We start from the raw sequence: 21271 nt of genomic DNA on the forward strand, positions 1-21271 counted from the left end.
TATAACTTAGAAATATAACTTCCACTTTTGCTCCCTTCCTCCTCTCTTATGCACATTTTTCCTCATATTTTAAAGAGAACGTGTCAACACCCCAACCAGTTCTGTGACTGGGTTTCTCTTTAAAAGATTAACCAGCCACTCCATTTTACAACCTCAGTGTTGCTCCAGCAGTGAGAATCGCGGTTTGAATTTCTAGTCACACACAGAATAGCCCGATATCATGTAATCGTCCAAACTGGTCAACTATTCTGGATGAGACCAACCCCTAGCCACGAGGCAGCAGCAGCAGCTGATATATTCAGGTGTTCCTAGGAGTTGTGCCTGCACACAACCTGCTCAGGTCAGCACCTTCCTTTTACGTTCCTTTGCACCCAAAAGGGTATTACCCGATGGTATTGTGTGCTTTTTTCCCCCTACAGTTTTTCTACCAGATGATTCACTTTGGCACAGCGACCAAGATCTGTTGGTCAACCAAAGGAGGATACTTTGCACTCGTGTAGGTGTATTCAAAAGAAATTTAATAAACATGGTAAATCCAGAAAACTAAAATGGTTCAGTCAACACAAGACCTTCGTCAGTTATCTGGATAGAGGAAAACCATGTGTAGTATCTCTAGGTGAAGGTCTAGGCTCTAGTGCTAGCAGTGGACACCGCAGAGGTTCACCTAGAGCTCCTAGTCTTAGCGGTGGACACGGCAGACCTTCACCTAGAGTTACTCTCTATCCAGACGACTGACGAAGGTCTTATGTTGCCTGAAACGTTTCTTATTTTTCTGGATTTACCACGTTTAATAAATTTCCTAAGAATACACCTATATGATGCCAAGTGTCTCTACATTACAGCTGACGGATTTGGTTATCCTACTCCTGCACAACTATATTTCCAGAAGTGCCTTGTTTTCTTTTTAACCTAAGGAGGATGGCAGTAGGCAGGGAATACAGTGCGAGGCAAGCAAAACACAGCTAACTAAAACATTATAAAAAGCATTCAAAAAAGGGTTATTTTTTTCTGGAAACTGATCTTTGTGAAGTTGATCATAGAACAGAAGAATAGTGTGTAAAAAATACATATATATTTTACAACAGGAGAGAAGTTACTCACTTTTAGCAGCTTTTTCTCCATCTTTTTCTAATGCACCTAAACAAAGTGCATCATCGAACCCCTGGCACAAAATAAATAAAAAAAAATTGTTTCTATGTGAACTACAGAAAGATAAAAGTAGGTGAACATTTAATATCCATTATTTTTACTTAAATGTAGCCCCAATCTAAATAAAAACAACGATGCAAAATACACCAGCCGCAATGATAACTGGGGTATGAAACTAAGTCAGACTTCAGGAGTCACTAGAGGCATCACACAGCAGCGTGACCAATATCCCAACCATAAATGGTCCCCTATTAACATATCAAAAATGCAGGACAAGGGAAGAAAAGCCGCTGGTGGGGCAATGAACTCACTTTACTCTTCTTTTTCTTACAATTTTGAGCCTCTTCAGCAGCTTGGCCAGCAGCCTCATTGAGGTATTTATTTCCAACTTTGCTTTCAAACCATTTTAGATCCACAAAGATTTCATTAAAATGCTCTCGATCAAACTGCAAACAAAAACGTGATAAATATATTGTGCAAAATAGTATAAAAGATTTATGGGAACTACAGACATATGCAGGAATTCTTTTCATAAGCTTCAGAAATTAAGAATTTAGGCAAATAATGTGCATAGTGTAGAGGTTTTCTTCTTAGAAATTGATGGCGGTTGCCTTAAAGACTATCAACAGAAAAAGGAAATCCGGTCTCATAAAATTTTAAGTTTATTCAAAAAGTACTTTGTACTAAAAAACTTGATCCATGGTGTTACAAAAACAGCAATGCCTTTCGAACACACTCATCACGTTCTTTGTCAGAGACAATGTCTGAGTTCAAAAAGCTTTGCTGTTTTTGTAACATCATAGATCAATTTTTTTTTTTTTAATTAACTTGGAATTTTATGAAGCTGAATTTTCTCTTTCCATTTATCCTATAAGTGGCCTCTTGGATTCCGCACTTCTAAACGCCTAGAGCTCGGGTGAGCTGGTTTATTTTGCGCTTATCAGCGACTATGCCGTGTGCTGCTACTTTTGTCTGCAATTGTAGTCATGGCAAAAATGTATTTTTCTTTTTGATATAATGCAATGTTACACTGGGTCCACCAGAGTGGAGTGCCGATGCTTGCTAGTGGCTTCTCACAAACGTGTGTGACACCATTAGGCACATGCACTGAAATATAGAATTCTTACCTGTAACAGATAGCATGGAAGAAGTCAGGGACTCTAGTGCTGAAGTAGTATTGGCTTATTTAAATTTGGAGGGGAGCATTGAATGGCCTGAAGTCTCCCAACTTGGCACTCTGCTCATTGAGAAACTTTACCCCTTAGATACCCTGCCAAAGGCCTCACATCCAGCCAACAAGTTCTCCTGCTTTAAACTCAAGAGGGTAATAACCTCTAAAATATGTCTACAAATGGAGCTTAAGGTTTCGCTTCCTATTCTGAGTCATATAGCAAGGAACTTTAGATGGTCAATAATGACATTTAGAATTGCTGCTTCCAATAAGTGGTGCCAGAGTGCCACTCCTCTTCCTGGCTGAAGGGGTGATTTTCCATCAGGTTTCCGGAGATTATTATATATATCATGGACAAACCATTTGAGCGAGGGAGTTAAGGTACAATAACTAATGAGCTAAGAATTGAAATAGGATTTTATTCCCCCACAGTCACCTTAATGCCAAGAATAAAAAAGTGTAAGCAGCAAACCTCTGCGAAAATCAAGTCTCACAACATCACACTGAAAATGCTTGTTTGATAATCTCTGCTGGCTTTTGCTTTTTTCTTCCCCTGTGTGTGACGGTCTTCTTATGATTGAACAGTTTGATACAGGGGGAAAAGGAAATGCCTACCAAGAAGAATCTGTTACCGCCCCCTTAGTTAAAAGGGGAAATTTACATACTGGGAACAGCAAAAGTCAGAGGCCTATATGTCTGCAATGCATTGAAGAAAGGAAAAAATGGTTTAAAATCAAGTCTTTATGTGGAGATAGGAAGTTACAAAGAAAAAGAAAAAGAAGTGATATGTACTCGTTAATACAGGTGTGAGACGCTACAGGATGCTAAACTCTGACTGCATTGGTAGCAATGTGAAATAAAGAAAAAGAGTAAAAATTGTATATAAACATTTATAAACTCTCTACTTCTATTACCATCATGAATGAGCCCCCAGAAAACGTTTGGCATGTGAGTGTAGGATGCATCAATGAATCCTCCCAACATATGATGGCTCAAATGTCGAACTTAAAAGAATACCTGATCAGTTTCCTAAATGGCTTACCAGGATTTAAGACTGTAAGCCTGCAAACGGCAGAGTCCTCTCCTTTCTGTGCCAGTCTGTCACTGTTAGTTTGTTTATTGTAATTTATTTTTACAGCACCATTCATTCCATTGAGCTGTACATGAAAAGGGGAAACAAAAGACGGTAAAGAAACTAACAGTGACAGACTGGTAGAGAGGGGAGAGGACCCTGCTCTTGCATGTAACCCCTTCTCATGTGCAGCACCAAGGAATCAATGTTCCTCTAAAAATAAAAAATAAGTCAACCTCTGCACTACATTGTAACATTTTCTGAAATAAATTAAAAAAGAAAAAAAAAGAAAACAAAAACAACTCACAGCTGAAAGTTTAGCAAGATATTTTTCAAAGTGAACCAAGTTCAGATAGCCATTCTCATTAATATAGCCTAAAAAATAAAAGCATAAAACAAGTCACAGGCAAATACCAGAAAGTGGTATAAATAACAATGACACAAGCCTGGGGATTGATATTAAACTTTATTCTACTTATTGTTAAATATTTGTATCGCTATGTGAAGCAACTAATGGTGTTCTTTTCACGACACATAATGAAGCTTTTAAAGGGGATCTGTCGCCAGATTTCATAATATAAATTGCATACATTATTACATAGATCTCTTAAACCTTATGAGACAGGAGTGTTTACTTTGGAAGTACTGCAGTGCGCAGGCGCCGGAAAAGGTCAGAGAGGCCCGGAGCCTGCGCACTGCAGTACTTTGCTCTGTCCTCAACAGGGCAGACAAAGTACTCCTGCGCCGGAGCGTGAAGACGAGAAGAGGACGTCATCATAAGAAGATGGGACGCCCCGGACTGGACCGCGACGCCCACCGCAGCGGGACCGCCCCTGGGTGAGTATAATCTAACCTCTTTTTCTCATCTTTCAGGATACATCGGGGGCTTATCTACAGCATTACAGAATTCTGTAGATAAGCCCCTGATGCTGGTGGGCTTAGCTCATCTTCGATTTTAGGGGGGACAGGTTCCCTTTAAATAAAATGACCAACACCTTTAAGAAACAGGCATTAGGCATGTAAACATCGGCATATACAGTTGTGTGAAAAAGTGTTTTCGCCCTACCTGATTTCCAATTCTTTTGCATTTTTGTCACACTTAAAGCTAAAAGGTCATCAGACTTTTACTGACTAAACTACAGGCATTGTCAGGTTGGCGCCATTACACTGATTAAAATGATACCTTGGTTGATGAAATCCGTCTTGTGGTTGTTGTTAATCTGTATTTGCAGTTTTCAGTTAATGAGATTCTTGTTCTTCGGGGTGGGCCTGCGGGCTGGTCTCTTTTGATGCTCTGTTCTCATTTAAGCCCACAAGGATGAATGACAGGTCACTGAACCTTCAGTGACCTGCCTCCAATTTTAAACACTGTGCTTGCACAGTTCATATTGTGGTCTTTAAAAAACAAAAAAATTAACTACACAAATTGGCAGCAGCGCATGCGTAGTAGCATCTACAGTATTTTGTTGGAGGAAAAAAATTTGACTGCAACAAAACGTCAAAAAAGGGGGGATCCCATGCAGTTTTTTTTATTTATTAAATGTAAATAAAACGGAATGGGAAATCCTCTATTCTTGATAACCAGCCTTGCTAAAGCTGACAGCTGAGGGTTGCAGCCCACATAGGTCAGTTTTGCATGGCTGGTTATCAACAGCGGGCATAGGTTGATGGGAGTAGTAGTCCCATCAGCCAACACCTGTGACCAGAGGCAAACTTTTTACATCCATTCACAGCTGCTGGCTCACGTTGTCATCCGACCGTGCAGGAGCCGCAGCGCTCTGACCAGCGGTATTAATATTACCACCAACCACTACCAAAGGAAGTGTTTGCCACGCAGCCATGCCAGCATGACAAATACTAGATGTTCGGGTCCCCCATTCATGTGAATGGTGACCGGGTACTGTTCTGGTACCCGAACCAACGTTTTTTTAAATTGTTCGGCTGAACCCGCCGGACCTACACATTCAGAGGTTCGCCCATCACTAATCTTTATCCCCAGGACTTTTGGGAGAATACTGTGCATGGACGAGACAAAAGTTGAACTGTTTGGAAGGTGTATGTCCCATTACATCAGGCGTAGAAGTAACAGCATTTCAGAAAAGGAACATCATATCAACAGTAAAATATGGTGGGAGTAGAGTTTGGTCTGGGGCTCTTTTACTGCTTCAGGACTTGAAAGAACTGCTGTGGTAAGTGGAACCATGACTCATGCTGTCTACCAAAATATTTTGAAGGAGAAAGTCTGGTCATCTGTTCATGACGTCAAACTGATGAGCACTTGGGTTATTCAGAAGTACAATGATCCAAAATACACCAGCAAGTCCACCTCTGAATGCCTTAAGAAAAACTAAATTAGGACTTTGGAGTGACCTAGTCAAAGTCCTGACCTTAAGCCTACTGAGATGCTGTGGCATGACTTTAAAAAGGCGGTTCATAATTGGAAAACCTCCAATATGGCTGAATTACAACAATTTTGCAAAGATGACTGGGCCAAAATTCCTAAATAGCATTGTAAAAGACTCATTGCCAGTTATTCTCAAACGCTTGATTGCAGTTGTTGCTGCTAAGGGTGGACAACCAGGTATTACGTATATACTCGAGTATAAGCCGAGATTTTCAGCCCAAATTTTTGGGCTGAAAGTGCCCCTCTCGGCTTATACTCGAGTCATGGTCAGCGGCGGGGTCGGCGGGTGAGGGGGAGAGAGGCTGTCGCATACTCACCTACTCCTGGCGTTCGTGACGCGGTCCCCGCATGTCCCACGGTCTTCGGGTGCCGCAGCTCTTCCTCTGTTCAGCGGTCACATGGTACCGCTCATTAAAGTAATGAATATGGACTCCACCCCCATAGGGGTGGAGCCGCATATTCATTCCTGTAATGAGCGGTACCAGTGACCGCTGACATAGTTAGAAGCTGCCGTGCCGGGAGACCATCTGTCCGGGAGAAGGAGCCAGGGACCGCGCCGGAGCAGGTAAGTATTTCATATTTACCTTCCCTCGTTCCACCCGCCGGGCGCCGCTCTGTCTTCCCGTCCTCTTGCAGTGACTGTGCAGGTCAGAGGGAGCGATGATGTATTACTGTGCACGCCGCCCTCTGCCTGAACAGTCACTGCGGAGAGACGGGACGCCGAAGAGCAGCGGGCAACAAGAGAGGTGAGTATGTCACTTTTTTTTTTTTTATTGCAGCAGCAGCATTAAATGTGGCACAGTTTTATATGGAGCATCTATGGGGCAATAATGAATTGTATGGCGCATTATATGGAGCATCTATGGGGCAATAATGAATAGTATGGCGCATTATATGGGGCAATAATGAATTGTATGGAGCATCTATGGGGCAATAATGAATTGTATGGAGCATCTATGGGGCAATAATGAATTGTATGGAGCATCTATGGGGCAATAATGAATTGTATGGAGCATCTATGGGGCAATAATGAATTGTATGGCGCATTTATATATACCGGTATATTTTTATTTTTGAAATTTACCGGTAGCTGCTGCATTTCCTACCCTAGGCTTATACTTGAGTCAATAAGTTTTCCCAGTTTTTTGTGGCAAAATTAGGGGGGTCGGCTTATACTCGAGTATATACGGTAGGTTTAGGGGACAATCAGTTTTTCACACAGAGTCCTGTAGATTTGGATTTCTTTTTCCCATAATAATAAACATCTTAATTTAAAAACTGCATTTTGTGATTACATGTGTTGTCTTTGTCTAATATTTACATTTGTTTGGTGATCTGAAACATTTAACTGTGACAAACATGCAAAAGAATAGGAAATCAGGAAGGGGGGGGGACACTTTTTCACACAACTGTTTGTGTATAAACTTTGCGCATAATATTTTATTTTTAGGAGCACTGTTTGGATCAGATTTGAGCATGAATTTTCTACATTTCATTTTTTAATGAACAGCAAGCTTTGATGTAAAATTGCAAGATGACGTCTACAAGTGTAATCCGATTTGCTGCACTTGTATATACAAATATACAGGTAGGGAGTAATACAGATGATATATTTTTGTTACTTCTTTTTAAAAAGAACCTGTCACCATGAAAATACAGACCAATCTGCAGGCATTTTGTTATTGAGCAGGCAGAGTTGAAAACACTGATCTATAGTTTTGTGGGAAAATATTCAGTATAACCTGTGTTTTGCATAACCCTCTGCTCTTTCTGGGTTTTTCGGTCCAGTGGGCGGTCCTATCAGTGATACTCTTGTAAAAAGGAAGCCGTCAGTCACTGGCAGAACTGTCACTAGACTGAAAGTCACAGAAAGAGCAGAGGGTTAAATACATAAAACACACAGGTTATAGTGAATCTTTTCCAAACTACTGTATCTACCTGTTCAGCTCCTCCTTCTCTATAACATGGTGCCTGCAGATTGGACAGCATTTTTCTGGAGCCAGGTTCACAAAATTCCATGGCAGAAGAAGAGTGAGATTGACAAGCCAAGAGATCAGACAATTCAGTGAGCGCACATACCTCCGAGCTCTGGTAAGACACTCATGTATGTTCTGTACAGCAGAGGCAGTGCATCGTGGTTAATGTGCAAATGAGGTAGATGAGGAATAAAATCATTGCCCACAAGAAATCCCATTAAAATCCAGTCATCAATTATTCTCTCTACATCATACTCAAATGAGATCTTGTCCTGAAAGAAAGAACGTTCCCATGAGTTTCCATCTTTTCCCACAGCGGAGCACACTTGATAAGTGTGACTTACTTTTAAAGATGAAAACTCATAGTGAATATACTCCCTCATTAATGACAGGTGGAGCAGATGAAATGTGGTTTCTTCTGGTGCAGAAACCCTGGAACACAACACAAAGCAGATTTATACTTGTATTTGTCTGAACTGACATCGCAGTTCTTCCAACACCATAGTAATCCATGAGAATATGACGGGTCAGACATTTGTTTTCTATTAGTAGGTAATCCAGTCTAAGAGCCCACCCAATGGCATATGCAGCACACCTCTGCTCCCTGCAATAGTTCCTGGTACACTCAGCCTATGCCGACTCCAGCCAAACCTCTCGCTCCTGCGGTTCTGTGTGCAATCTGCAGTTCTGGACCAGTCTTCAGCCCGTTTGCACAGTGAATGTTGCCAGACATATGTCTTGACGTGGTGTGGTCCTAGGGATGACATGACTATTAAAGGGGGCCCATAGCGCAGAGGCTGCCCCTGACACATTAGGCCCTTCAGTGTGCGGCATACAAAGTCCCACCACTGACCAGGACTCTGGAAGTGGCGGGACACGCATGCTCCTGATGCCAAGCAGTATCAGGATGCTGGTTGGTTGCAGAACCTGTGGGCCTGGACCCCATATACAAGTGGTAAGTACATACCCACCCATGATTATTTTATACACTTTCATGTCTATGGGCCTGATACATTTCGTGGTCTGTGTTCCCTGCTTATGTACAGTCAACTTTACAGCGAATTCCGACAGCTGTCATTCATTTGCTTTGATTGCAGATCTCTGGTTCTGTTTCCAGCTTACAACACATTTTTATTTTGTAAGATTCAATTCGAAATACTTGATTTTAATCTTTTTTTCCCCTATTATTATAAACTTGTAATTGTGAAAAAATCCTTTAAAGGGAAATTCTCAACATGTCAAATGGTTGAAAGTCAAAAGCTCTTGCAAAAACAAGAAACTTTGCAATTTACTTGTGATTGACAATCCTCTCTTTTCTCAACTGAGAGTTTTAATGATGTTTACTGTTCATTGCCTAGGTTACCGGCCACTACAGCATTCTATCAGGAATGGCCGGTGTCCAGGCAAAGAGCTTATAATTGCAGCTCTGAAGCTGGGCCTGAGCCATTTGAGACAACTCTGTTGGGGACTGCAGCAGGTGTGTACCACTAGTATGACCTGTCAATCAGAAGCGTACCGTCCCCTGCAGGCAGGAGGCCGGCGGGTCGGGAGCAGTGCCCTCCTGAACACTGCAGGTTAAACAACCCCTTTTATTACAGTTCCTGGAAATACACTACTCACAAAATGTTAGGGATATTTGGGTTTCGGGTGAAATTTCAGGATGATTCAAGACTGCACTCTAACCTTTTCATGTGAACAGAATGTGACCGTCTCTAATCTTTTGATTGCACATGTCCACCTGTTCATTGTTTCAGTACTTTTTGCACAACTTGCTGTTCTCTAACAAGGAGCTTAATGGCAAAATTCACAACATGTGTTTTATCCATGAATCGCCACATAAATTTCAGGTTTAATTAGAATTTATATTAAACAGTACTCCTCATCATGCTGTCCACATTTTGACATCATGAGACCAATACAACACCTAACAATTGATCACAAGTACCTCGCCATTGTGAGGCTTCAAGCAGGATGTTCTCAGACAGAAGTGGACACTGAGCTTAGAGTGTCACAGCGTCACAAGCAGGTTGGAACAGAAATACAGCAAGACTGGAAGAGCCACAGAAGGGCAGAGAAGTGGACGTCCTTTGGCCACATCCCACACAGTGGAGCGAATGGTACAGTGACAAGCACCTTCTACCTGAATAACATCATTAATCCAGTCTTTGTGCCTTTACATGAACAACAAAGGCCTAATTTCACATGCTCCAGCTCATCAAGGTCACAGCTGCTGGAGACCGGGGGAACCTCAAATGGAGCGGCCTGCACTTTCTCCAGACCTGAACCTCGTAGAAAAACCCAAACATGGGCCATGTAGATGCTCATAACTCTGTCCCCCAGAACCTCAATGACCTGAGGGCCGCCCTTCAGGAAGAGTGGGATGCCATGTCTTGACTTGTGAACATGAGATGCCAAGCTGTAATTGATACTCAAGGTCACATGACAAGTTATTGAGACTGACTTTTCTTTTTAAGGGGTGGGGTTGGATACCTACCACTGTCGTTGGCTTTTTTTTAAAATAAATTGTTTGAGATGAGAAAATCACCACTGCATGCTTCTACTGAAATGCCCTACTTTCAGGAAAAAGATCACTGTAGTGTGAACATTTTCAAAAAATTTTACTTGAAAGCCAGATACCCCTAACGTTTTGTGAGTAGTGTATATCATTAATCCAAATAAAAAGCTTTCATCATAAGATACAACTAAAATTAACATGCCACAGACTCATGGTATAACAGAAAACGGCTATTCAGCACCATAGAGATCAGATACATTGTAACAAAGAATATGAGGCACTGACCGAAGCACACAGAACTATAATGAGGGTTACAAGGACTAACCTTTTTTGATTCTTCTTCCCCCCAAAACGAACCTCTTCTCTTAGAAGAGAGAAGTGAACTTCATGGCTTGTTAAACCAAGCATAATCTGCAAATAGAAACAAGAGTCCTCACATGACGGATACATTGTCTGCGCTCTACGTATCCTCACGCCGCAGAGTTTTAGGCCTTTCCAAAATTAATCTAACAGAAGAACTTCTGTTAATACGGTTGACATTTTTTGAAGGACCAGTTTAATAACCAATCCCTGAAGGTAACTACAACTGTAGGTTAAGATTTACAAATATTTATAACATTTCTAGAAAATACCATGCACCAAAGGGTATCATGTGGGCACCAGCAATAAAGTTGTTAACCTTTCCCAACACCCTAAAAGGAACTGTGGATGTTATTAAGGGGCTTAGACTGGGCAGTGTGATATGATACAGCAACATGTAAGGCTGTCTGTGAGCTCCTTGGTGGTCTTCGTCTGTTTGATAACTGGTAGTCCAGATGAACTGCGTTCAGTTCCCCCTGACTGAAAGACATGGCAGAGGGATTGGAGCACTGTCAGTGTTTGCAGGAGCTCAATTAACCATTTACATGCTGTGGTCACTATCGACTGTGGCATGCCACGTGTAATAGAGGGAGATTGCTCTAGAGCGATTGTGGGGAGCTAATGCTCAATGTGGCAACCAGAGGCCAAAAATGGCCTCTAGTGTAGCATAGATCAAAGCCTAAAAGAATCTATTAGACAAGTCTGTCAATGTAACAGTGACAAGCTAGATCATGCTCTTCACTACAAGTAATGCAGGGTATTCAAAGGATCGCGTGTTCAAATCTCTCTGTGATCCGCAAGCGCAGTTACCGTATATTTTAGGCCCTGCCCACAGTAGGGCAGAGAAAAGTATGCCTGGGCAAGATGGAAAAACCCCTGCACATGCGAGAGTTTGTGTTCAGCTATGTGGATGACACAGTATGCGTCATCCACATCAAAGCCAGAGGACGGCTATTAGCAGAAAAGAGGGACAGATGCCGCAGCCATGCCACATATCAGACAGGACTGTCCGGATGCAGGAGCAATTAAATAGATTTTTTGGGTGGTATACAGGGGGAGTCAGGAGATAATATACATCTTTGTGGAATGCAGCACAGGCGCTGATAGAGATGGTGGTATTTGTTCATATACCAAAAAAAACCGGTGACAGGTTCCCTTTAAGTATGTTGTACTTTTTTCCATTTAATTAAAGTCCTCCATATTGGACCCAATTATAGTGAATTGGGTGTCTGGCGCAGTTTATACCCACCATAGGAAAGACGCGTTTAAGGAGTTTTTGTTTTTTTTGTTTCTAGTGGAACAGATACACCCTGAATTCACAAGTACTTACCAAATCAGCATCTAATCCATAAAGGCAGTGCCTTGTATTTGGATCATGATCTGGTTTTGTCTTCTCAGATCGTATAAACTCCATTATTTTATGTTCTCCTTCTCCTGGAGTCTGTAGAGGGAAAAGAACAATTTATAATTATGTTACACTTAGAAAATATAGTTTTACATTGCTTGTAACTTCCACTTGAAGTATTCAATCATTGTGAAAACCTTTGCATGTTTTTAGAAATAAAACATTTCTGTAACTGATTGTAAAACACTGTATTTATTCATTTTTTCCGTTTTTTTCTGTCAGCCGCTCCCTATGGATCTCTCTCCAGCAGTCGATACCCGATTTTATTTCACATGATTGGAGCTTCGGTTTGTGTTAAGGAGAGAAAGCAATTGAAGAAATGTTTTATTCCATATAACAGACACAATTTCCCCAAAAATATATCTAAAGTTGCCCACAGAGATTGCTATAAATCCTCAGCATTCCCTGAATTCTATGCAGATATTTCCACCAAATATAGTTAGGGATTAGAAAATCTCATCCATATGCAATGACCTGCACCAATAATCTGCCACATGTGAATTCACCTTTACAGCTCCAGTACCTGCCGCTACTTCTTCCAGAGCCCATATGGCAATATTTTTTGCTCTTAATCATCCCAGCCGGACAAAAGAATTGATCCAAACTTCCATCAACATCAGTGTCCATTACAAATGACTGAACTGCGTCGGTACAAAATATGGGCCCAAACAATACCTCTACTACAGTGACTAAACAGGTATGGTATTGCTACCACAAGAGCATGGACCTCATGCGATTCGTCCACATCTAGAAGCGATAATTCCACAGAGAAGCAGGGCTGTGTAGTTGGAGTCGATGTCCATTTTGGTGGAGTTTGTGTCTGTATAACATTGACAAACTCCAAAAATATATAATAAATTGCAGAAAGTATTTAAATGCAGTTTGTGATATTTTTTTTCACTTGGGAAAGTTATGAAATGTCCTATAAATGTCTGTTCTATTCCTGATCCAAGGATCTCGGCTTTTGAGAGTCTGTGCTCAACTTTATGTATATAATCAGTAGTAAAGCTCCTCCTCTAAAGATCAGAGCAAAAAGGGCACTGATAAGGAATGCCTGCAACCCTGCACTCATCTCTAGAACCGCTAGCGTCAACAGGAAAACAGGATTAAGGCAAGTACCGTATATACTCGAGTATAAGCTGACCCGAGTATAAGCCGACCCTCCAAATTTTGCCACAAAAAACTGGGAAAACTTATTGACTCGAGTATAAGCCTAGGGTGGAAAATGCAGCAGCTACCGGTGAATTTCAAAAATAAAAATAGATGCTCCATACCATTCATTATGGCCCCATAGCTGTGCCATATAGTGCTCTGCACCGTTCATAATTGCCCCATAGCTGTGCCATATAGTGCTCTGCACCATTCATTATTGCCCCATAGCTGTACCATAGAAAGCTGTGCCATATATATAGTGCTCTGCACCGTTCATTATTGCCCCATAGATGTGCCATAGAAAGCTGTGCACCATTCATAATTGCCCCATAGCGCTCTGCACCGTTCATAATTGCCCCATAGCTGTGCCATATAGTGCTCTGCACCGTTCATAATTGCCCCATAGCTGTGCCATATAGTGCTCTGCACCGTTCCTTATTGCCCCATAGCTGTGCCATATAGTGCTCTGCACCGTTCATAATTGCCCCATAGCTGTGCCATATAGTGCTCTGCACCGTTCCTTATTGCCCCATAGCTGTGCCATATAGTGCTCTGCCCCGTTCATTATTGCCTCATAGATGTGCCATAGAAAGCTGTGCCATAGAAAGCTGTGCACCGTTCATAATTGCCCCATAGCGCTCTGCACCGTTCATAATTGCCCCAAAGCTGTGCCATATAGTGCTCTGCACCGTTCATAATTGCCCCAAAGCTGTGCCATATAGTGCTCTGCACCGTTCAGAATTGCCCCATAGCTGTGCCATATAGTGCTCTGCACCGTTCAGAATTGCCCCATAGCTGTGCCATATAGTGCTCTGCACCGTTCAGAATTGCCCCATAGCTGTGCCATATAGTGCTCTGCACCATTCATAATTGCCCCATAGCTGTGCCATATAGTGCTCTGCACCGTTCAGAATTGCCCCATAGCTGTGCCATAGAAAGCTGTGCTGCTGCTAATGCTGCAATAAAAATAATAAAACACATACCTCTCTTGCTTGCAGCTCCCCAGCGTCCGGTCCCGGCGTCTCTCCGCACTGACTGATCAGGCAGAGGGCGCCGCGCACACTATATGCGTCATCGCGCCCTCTGACCTGAACAGTCAGAGCAAGAGGACGCGAAGACAGAGCGGCGCCCGGCGTGTGGAACGCGGACAGGTGAATATGTAATACTTACCTGCTCCCGGCGTCCCGCTCCTTCCCCCGGACAGCTGGTCTTCGGTGCCGCAGCCTCTTCCTCTATCAGCGGTCACCGGCACCGCTGATTAGAGAAATGAATAGGCGGCTCCGCCCCTTATTGCCCCATAGCTGTGCCATATAGTGCTCTGCACCGTTCATAATTGCCCCATATTATACATGATTCTCCAGCTTTGCAAGAATTACAATATACCTTCTTTGTTTACAAGACAAATTTATTTTGAGAGTGAATTTATATCATTACAAAATGCCTAAGAAGCTTCTTATGAAGTCCGTTGTATTTGACCATTTCACAATAACTCAAGATAAAAAAAATATTAATGTGTGTCAGTGTATGACAGGTGAAAAATTCTGTGAGCTCAAAGTCAGAGCATACTCAGACAGTGATAAAAATGCTACTACAAGAGCGTCCAATCCAAAAAGACATTTACAACGCTTACACCCAGAAGTTTTCAAAGCTGTGTCTGAGAAAGATCACAGGGACACAAAGAAACTAATGCCCAGAACGTCCAGCCATGCAAAGGAGGAGGAAAATGTGTCTCAAACATCAGCTACAAGATATTTTGGAAAGTGACAAAGTTACTGTAACAGTGACAGCAGATATGTTTAAAAGACAGCTCATAGAGCTTGTGAAAGATTGTGTTCCATTATTATTTGCACCAACAGCTTTTAAAGAAGAAATGGCCAGGTTAACTTGGTGTTTCTCTGGGAAGTGAATTATTAGAAAATTAGTGATTGAAGAAGCCCTTAATCAAAAAGAGGATCTTAAAAAGACTCTCAAGAGATGCTTTATATTTCTTACAATGGATGCCTGCACACATCATAGAGTGTACTATTTTGCTTTCAAGGTTTGATTTTTTGTGACAACAAGAAAATTGTTACTAAGACATTGGCAGTAAATAGTGGAAAAAGTTCTGCAAGATTAGGAGCTCAAAAAGAACAGTTTCTTGCCATTGTAAGTGACAATTCTTCAAACATAAGTACAGTAGAATTAAACTGATAAATGAGAACGAGCAGCTAGAAGAAAACTTCACATTCAGTATGTTTGAGATGGAACAATTAGATGCAGTGCCTTGCGAAAGTATTCGGCTCCCTGGAACTTTTCAACCTTCCCCCACATATCATGTTTCAAACATAAAGATACCAAATGTAAATTTTTGGTAAAGAATCAACAACAGGTTGACCACAATTATGAAGTTGAACGAAATTTATTGCTTATTTTAAACTTTTGTGGAAATTCAAAAACTGAAAAGTGGGGCGTGCAATATTATTCGGCCCCTTTACTTTCAGTGCAGCAAACTCACTCCAGAAGATCATTGTGGATCTCTGAATGATCCAATGTTGTCCTAAATGCCTAATGATGATAAATATAATCCACCTGTGTGTAATCATGTCTCCGTATAAATGCACCTGCTCTGCGATAGTCTCAGGGTTTTGTTTGAGGCACAGAGAGCATCATGAAGACCAAGGAACACAACAGGCAGGTTCGTGATACTGTTGTGGAGAAGTTTAAAGCCGGATTTGGATACAAAATGATTTCCAAAACTTTAAACATCCCAAGGAGCACTGTGCAAGCGATCATGTTGAAATGGAAGGAGTATCATACCACTGCAAATCTACCAAGACCTGGTCGTCTCTCTAAACTTTCATCTCAAACAAGAAGACTAATCAGAGATGCAGCCAAGAGGCCCATGATCACTCTGGATGAACTGCAGAGATCTACAGCTGAGGTGGGACAGTCTGTCCATAGGTCAACAATCAGTCGTACACTGCACAAATCTTGCCTTTATGGAAGAGTAGCAAGAAGAAAGCCATTTCTCAAAGATATCCATAAAAAGTGTCGTTTAAAATTTGTAACAAGCTACCTGAGAGACACAGACCTGCCTGTTGTGTTCCTTGGTCTTCATGATGCTCTCTGTGCTTCAAACAGAACCCTGAGACTATCACAGAGCAGGTGCATTTATACGGAGACTTGATTATACACAGCTGGATTATATTTATCATCATTAGGCATGAAGGACAACATTGGATCATTCAGAGATCCACAATGAACTTCTGGAGTGAGTTTGCTGCACTGAAAGTAAAGGGGCCGAATTCAGTTTATGAATTTCCACAAAAATTTTAAATAACTAATACATTTCATTCAACTTCACAATTGTGTTCCACTTGTTGTTGATTCTTCACCAAAAATGTACATTTGGTATCTTTATGTTTGAAGCATGATATGTGGGAAAAGGTTGAAAAGTTTCAGGGAGCCGAATACTTTCGCAAGGCACTGTATTACTACAGAAGAACAGCAAAATGATACTTTACAATTTAGATCAGTGGTTCCCAAACTCCAGTCCTCACGGACCCCAACAGGTCGTGTTTTCAGGATTTCCTTAGTATTGCACAGGTGATGGAAGTATCAGGAGTTCTCTCATTTGTGCAGCACTTTGGAAATCCTAAAAACATGACCTGTTGAGGTCCGTGAGGACTGGAGTTTGGGAAATACTGATTTAGATGATCTTGTTGAAGCAGCTTTAAAGCTTTCTCATATTCATCACATGCACGGTATTGTGCACATGCTGCAGCTGGCAATAAGAGATAGTCTGCAAGAGGGACATGCTGGAACTCTGATTGGCAAAGTGAGGAAATTGGTAATTGCTGCCAGTACCCCCAAAATTGATTCCATCTTGAAGAGATGTGCTGAAACAGGGGCAATTGTGGATCAAGCTACTCATTAGGGCAGCACCTATTTAATGATTGAGCGAATGCTTGAGCGGAAATGTTTTCTTTTAGATATGGCCAACCCTCATGTGACACTAAATGAAGGTCAATGGGCACAGGTGACTGAATTAAAGGAATTGCTTCATCACCCATTTATAGTTACAAAAAAAAAATAGAAGCTGAAGATTTAACACCTGGCATTTTCATAAAGTAGTGGAAGAACTTACTGTTTTGCTTGTCCCAAAAAGGAAGTTTAATCGCATTTGGCATTGCTGCTTCAATGAACTGGAGAGAGACACTTATTAGAAAATAAAATTCTTCTGGCAGCTGTTTATGTGGACCCGAGTTATCATCGTATATTGCTGGATGATCAACAGCTTACTAAAGAAAAAGAAGCTCTGACTGAAGTGACAGTTAGGATGAGTGGGCTACATACAGGACTGTGAAGAGCAAGAGGACTTTGGTCTTGCCAGTGCTGCTACTACCATATCTTCAGCCTCATCAGTCAAGGAGTATAATTTTCAAAAGTATTTGGACAACGTGGAGCAGGTAAAGCGTTGCCGCAAGGAAAAAGATTCCACTCCCATAGCAAACAGATTGACCATATTCCAGAAAAATGTTTCATTTGCTCTCAAAGAAGTAGAAGAGTTCATCAAAACTGACTGTGCACGAGGCAATTCCTTTATACCCTGAAATTGTTGAGATGATGCCCATGTGGTTACCGCTTTGCCACCAACCCAAGTTAGTGTAGAGAGGTCGTTCTCTAACCTGAAAATAATTAGACTAGATTTGAGGTCATCTATGAAGGAGGATCTTATGTAGGAGATACTATTTCTCAAAACAAATTAATAGATTTCACAAATGTTACTCAGTAAGTTTTTGTTGAATTGTATTTTTTCCACTTACTGTATAGCATATTGTATATTTACAATTTATTAAAGTTTGTGTTTTAAAGTTATATTCCGATAAATACATTTATTTTCTATCTAAATAGCTTGATTGTTGTATCATAATGGTGATTAAAAGCCTGATGTTACCATTTTACTACAGTAAATGTATTACTTAAACAATGAGCCATGGAGTCAGGAGTCAGAGAAATTAAGGAATTGGAAGTTTGAATTATTTACTCCACATTTCTGCAGAGGAGTAAGCTGTCTGAAAACTTGTTTCACATCAATTGCGCACAATAAATGGACATTTTGTGACACTTTAGATTTTCATCCCTGTGATACAAGATTTTGATTTTCAGGCTGAGAGCTACAAACGGAAGCAGAAATCCCATGTGATCTACAATTTGCAAGCTTTATGCAGCATGTATCACACATTACAGTTGACGCTGTGCCGAAAAAGGAAGAAAGCAGATTATGCCCAAAAAACGCTATTTACCTGCAGATATAAGGTTAATTTGCAGGTAGTTAGCATAAAAAAAAATAAAATCACCTTAGACTACCTTACTGGAAGCTCGGCAACAGCAAGAAAATTAACTCATATGTTCCCCGCAGATGCTCCCTGTGGTGAAGGGAGCAGATGCAGTCAGTCACCTCTCACTATACTGTGAGTGGCAGCGGCAATCACTTCCAGGCACACTGATTGGCAGCTGGCTGTACAGTGTGTGTGGGCAGTGTGTGCAGAGCATGCAGTCAGTCAGGGTATGTGCACACGTCAGGATTTTGTCAGGATTTTGTCAGGCTTTTTCCTCAGGTTTTGTAGCCAAAACCAGGAGTGGGTGATAAATGCAGAAGTGGTGCATATGTTTCTATTATACTTTTCCTCTAATTGTTCCACTCCTGGTTTTGGCTACAAAACCTGAGGAAAAAGCCTGACAAAATCCTGACGTGTGCACATAGCCTCAGGGTGCGATTTCGGCGCTGCTCACAGTATAATGAGAAGTGACTGTAATCGCTCTTTGCACTGCCCCTATGACAAAGCGAGCGGCTGCAGGTAGGACACAAGTTCATCTTCTCCCTGTAGCTGCGTTCCCAGTAAGGCAGTCAAGCAGGCTTTAATGCTGTTTACATGCAGATTAACCCTATATCTGCATGTAAATAGTGTTTCTGAACATGACAGGTTCCTTTAAAACACAAAGAGCAGTCAGCACAGGATATTCCAATCCATCTGTAGAAGGCGGAAGCGCATCTGAGACGGAATAATACTGCAAACTATGCAAACAACACAGTAACAGCCCAATTGTATGTTCTTATACACTTCAAAACTGGATTGTGCATAGCAAACTAACCTCATGACCAGATAAGTAGATATCTACGCCATGCCAGGACTTGTCTGTGGAGATCTTCATATTTACAAAATACTTCAGATGTTCATGTAGGCGAACCATGAACTCTGTACCTAAAAGTATATATAGGGAGAGGCTTGTCAATATAAGCACAGAACATCATATTGCAAGACAAGTGACAGATTCTGACAATTAGGTTTTCCCAAATTTACCACACCTTTTCTTTTTTTATACAAAAATGTGTATGGTCAGCTTCAAGTGTGAGAAGGCTTTCTGCCTCGGCTTTGGTATGATTTCTGGGAAACCCGAAAGGCAGAAACACCTATGCAGCACAGTTGTTCTAGCCAGGACAAGCAGACAATGATGGACAGTGTATGCCTGTGTGTGGCCAGACCTCTGCACTCGCCGAGCTCACGTACATCAATAAATCCTATATACAGCAACGTTAGAATAGTGATCTTGCAATTACTAGCAAGAACTTGTTGCTTCACACACTGTACTACTGTACTGCTGGGCATAATGGAAGCTGCTCTCTTGGAACTCGGGTCTTATACATTTGAAAAACAGCGAGCTGTCTACACCTTGCTTTTTTAACATATAATTTTAATAGTTATATTTTAGAAAAGTTTCCAGTACATTGTTATTTTTGTGTAAAAAAAAAAAAAAATATATATACCATCATACCTGTTTTAGGCCCTCTTTCAAAAGGTTGTGCTGGACAGCAGAAACGAACTAGTTACACACAAAAGCAATCGCCAGCTCACCGAAATGTGGCGTGCACGGACCAGTCCTGGCAGACAATCATGTCATAACAGGGTTCGCAGACGCTCGGTCCAGCACTTGTTTGTTATAAAGGCTGAAGAAATCTGACTTTACAACAGCCTTTCAAGATCCATACAGAGGAAGCGTTACCGCTGATGCATTTAGAAGAAATGGACTTGTTCTTTTTGGTAGTGATCGGTACCTGGCATGTGGGAGGAATTAGAGATGAGCAGATCACTTCGCACAACCCCAGTTCAGTGCTCTTTAGCCGGGGACAGAAGCCGTGATAATTCGCCGAGCTTCTGGATTCCCCAGCGTTTGAGGCCTGGTGTGATGTAATCTGTGCAGAGACAGGTGACTTATTGTCAGCCTGAGACCCTGGAGGATAAGGAAATTTGAACAACTACTGTCCACGGCCAAAAGGCGCAGGTCTAGACTGAGGACTGGGTTAGGAGAAGCGACCTGCTCATTTCTAACTAGAATATATTGTATTTCTAACCAATCACAAACTTATAAAATCTCATGAAAACGTCCAATAAAAAAACTTGATGAACACCCGAATTATAGGAAATCTGTCAGTAGGCTCAACCCTTCTAAGCCATCTATATGGGCACACGTCATAGAAAGTTGAATAAAATGATATCTTGATATCTGTAATCCAATGTCTTATTCCAAAGAAATTCACGTTTTCCTATATGTAAATCAGCTGTTAAGATCTATGGCCGGACTCAGATCTCTCTGAGACTCTGCCTCCAGAGATTATTATAAATGCAAGAGGGAGTTACCAGTGAGAGACATGTAATGACTGACAGTCTGCTCTCCTGATCTACATGTCTCACACTGGTAACGCCCCTTTCATGTATAAGCAGATCTGGAGGCACATTCTCAGGCGGATCTGTGTCCGGCCCATAGATCTTAACAGCTCATTTACTTATTTAGAAGTGAGTGGATTTTTCTGGCAAAAGAAATTGGATCACAGACATCAAGGTGTCATTTTATTCAGCTTCATATGACCTACTTGACATATAGATGATGATGCCCTTCAACAAATATATTAACTATTTAATGACCAAGTTAGCATTGAACATATATTATAGAGGTATGAGATAAGGACTACATATGTGTAAGAAAATATGTTATGCATATGATGCATATTATCTGTCATAGGAGAAA

At 41.4% G+C, this 21271-nt stretch overlaps 1 protein-coding gene across 2 annotated transcripts in view; it reads right to left on the bottom strand.

Annotated features, from left to right (window-relative positions):
• The window catches only part of XRN1 (5'-3' exoribonuclease 1), a 175547-nt gene that overhangs the window by 125840 nt on the left and 28436 nt on the right, over positions 1 to 21271 (bottom strand). For both annotated transcript variants that reach the window (XM_077290791.1, XM_077290790.1), the window contains exons 4-11: positions 19340 to 19449; positions 11978 to 12088; positions 10613 to 10698; positions 8117 to 8204; positions 7876 to 8044; positions 3700 to 3767; positions 1461 to 1595; positions 1102 to 1162 (exon numbers count right to left, since the gene is read on the bottom strand). In XM_077290791.1, coding sequence (XP_077146906.1) covers positions 1102 to 1162; positions 1461 to 1595; positions 3700 to 3767; positions 7876 to 8044; positions 8117 to 8204; positions 10613 to 10698; positions 11978 to 12088; positions 19340 to 19449 — 828 coding nt within the window. The remainder of the gene's footprint in view (positions 1 to 1101; positions 1163 to 1460; positions 1596 to 3699; positions 3768 to 7875; positions 8045 to 8116; positions 8205 to 10612; positions 10699 to 11977; positions 12089 to 19339; positions 19450 to 21271) is intronic.

The sequence above is a fragment of the Ranitomeya variabilis genome, chromosome 2 (genome assembly GCF_051348905.1).
Source record: "Ranitomeya variabilis isolate aRanVar5 chromosome 2, aRanVar5.hap1, whole genome shotgun sequence".
Classification (NCBI taxonomy): Eukaryota; Metazoa; Chordata; class Amphibia; order Anura; family Dendrobatidae; genus Ranitomeya; species Ranitomeya variabilis.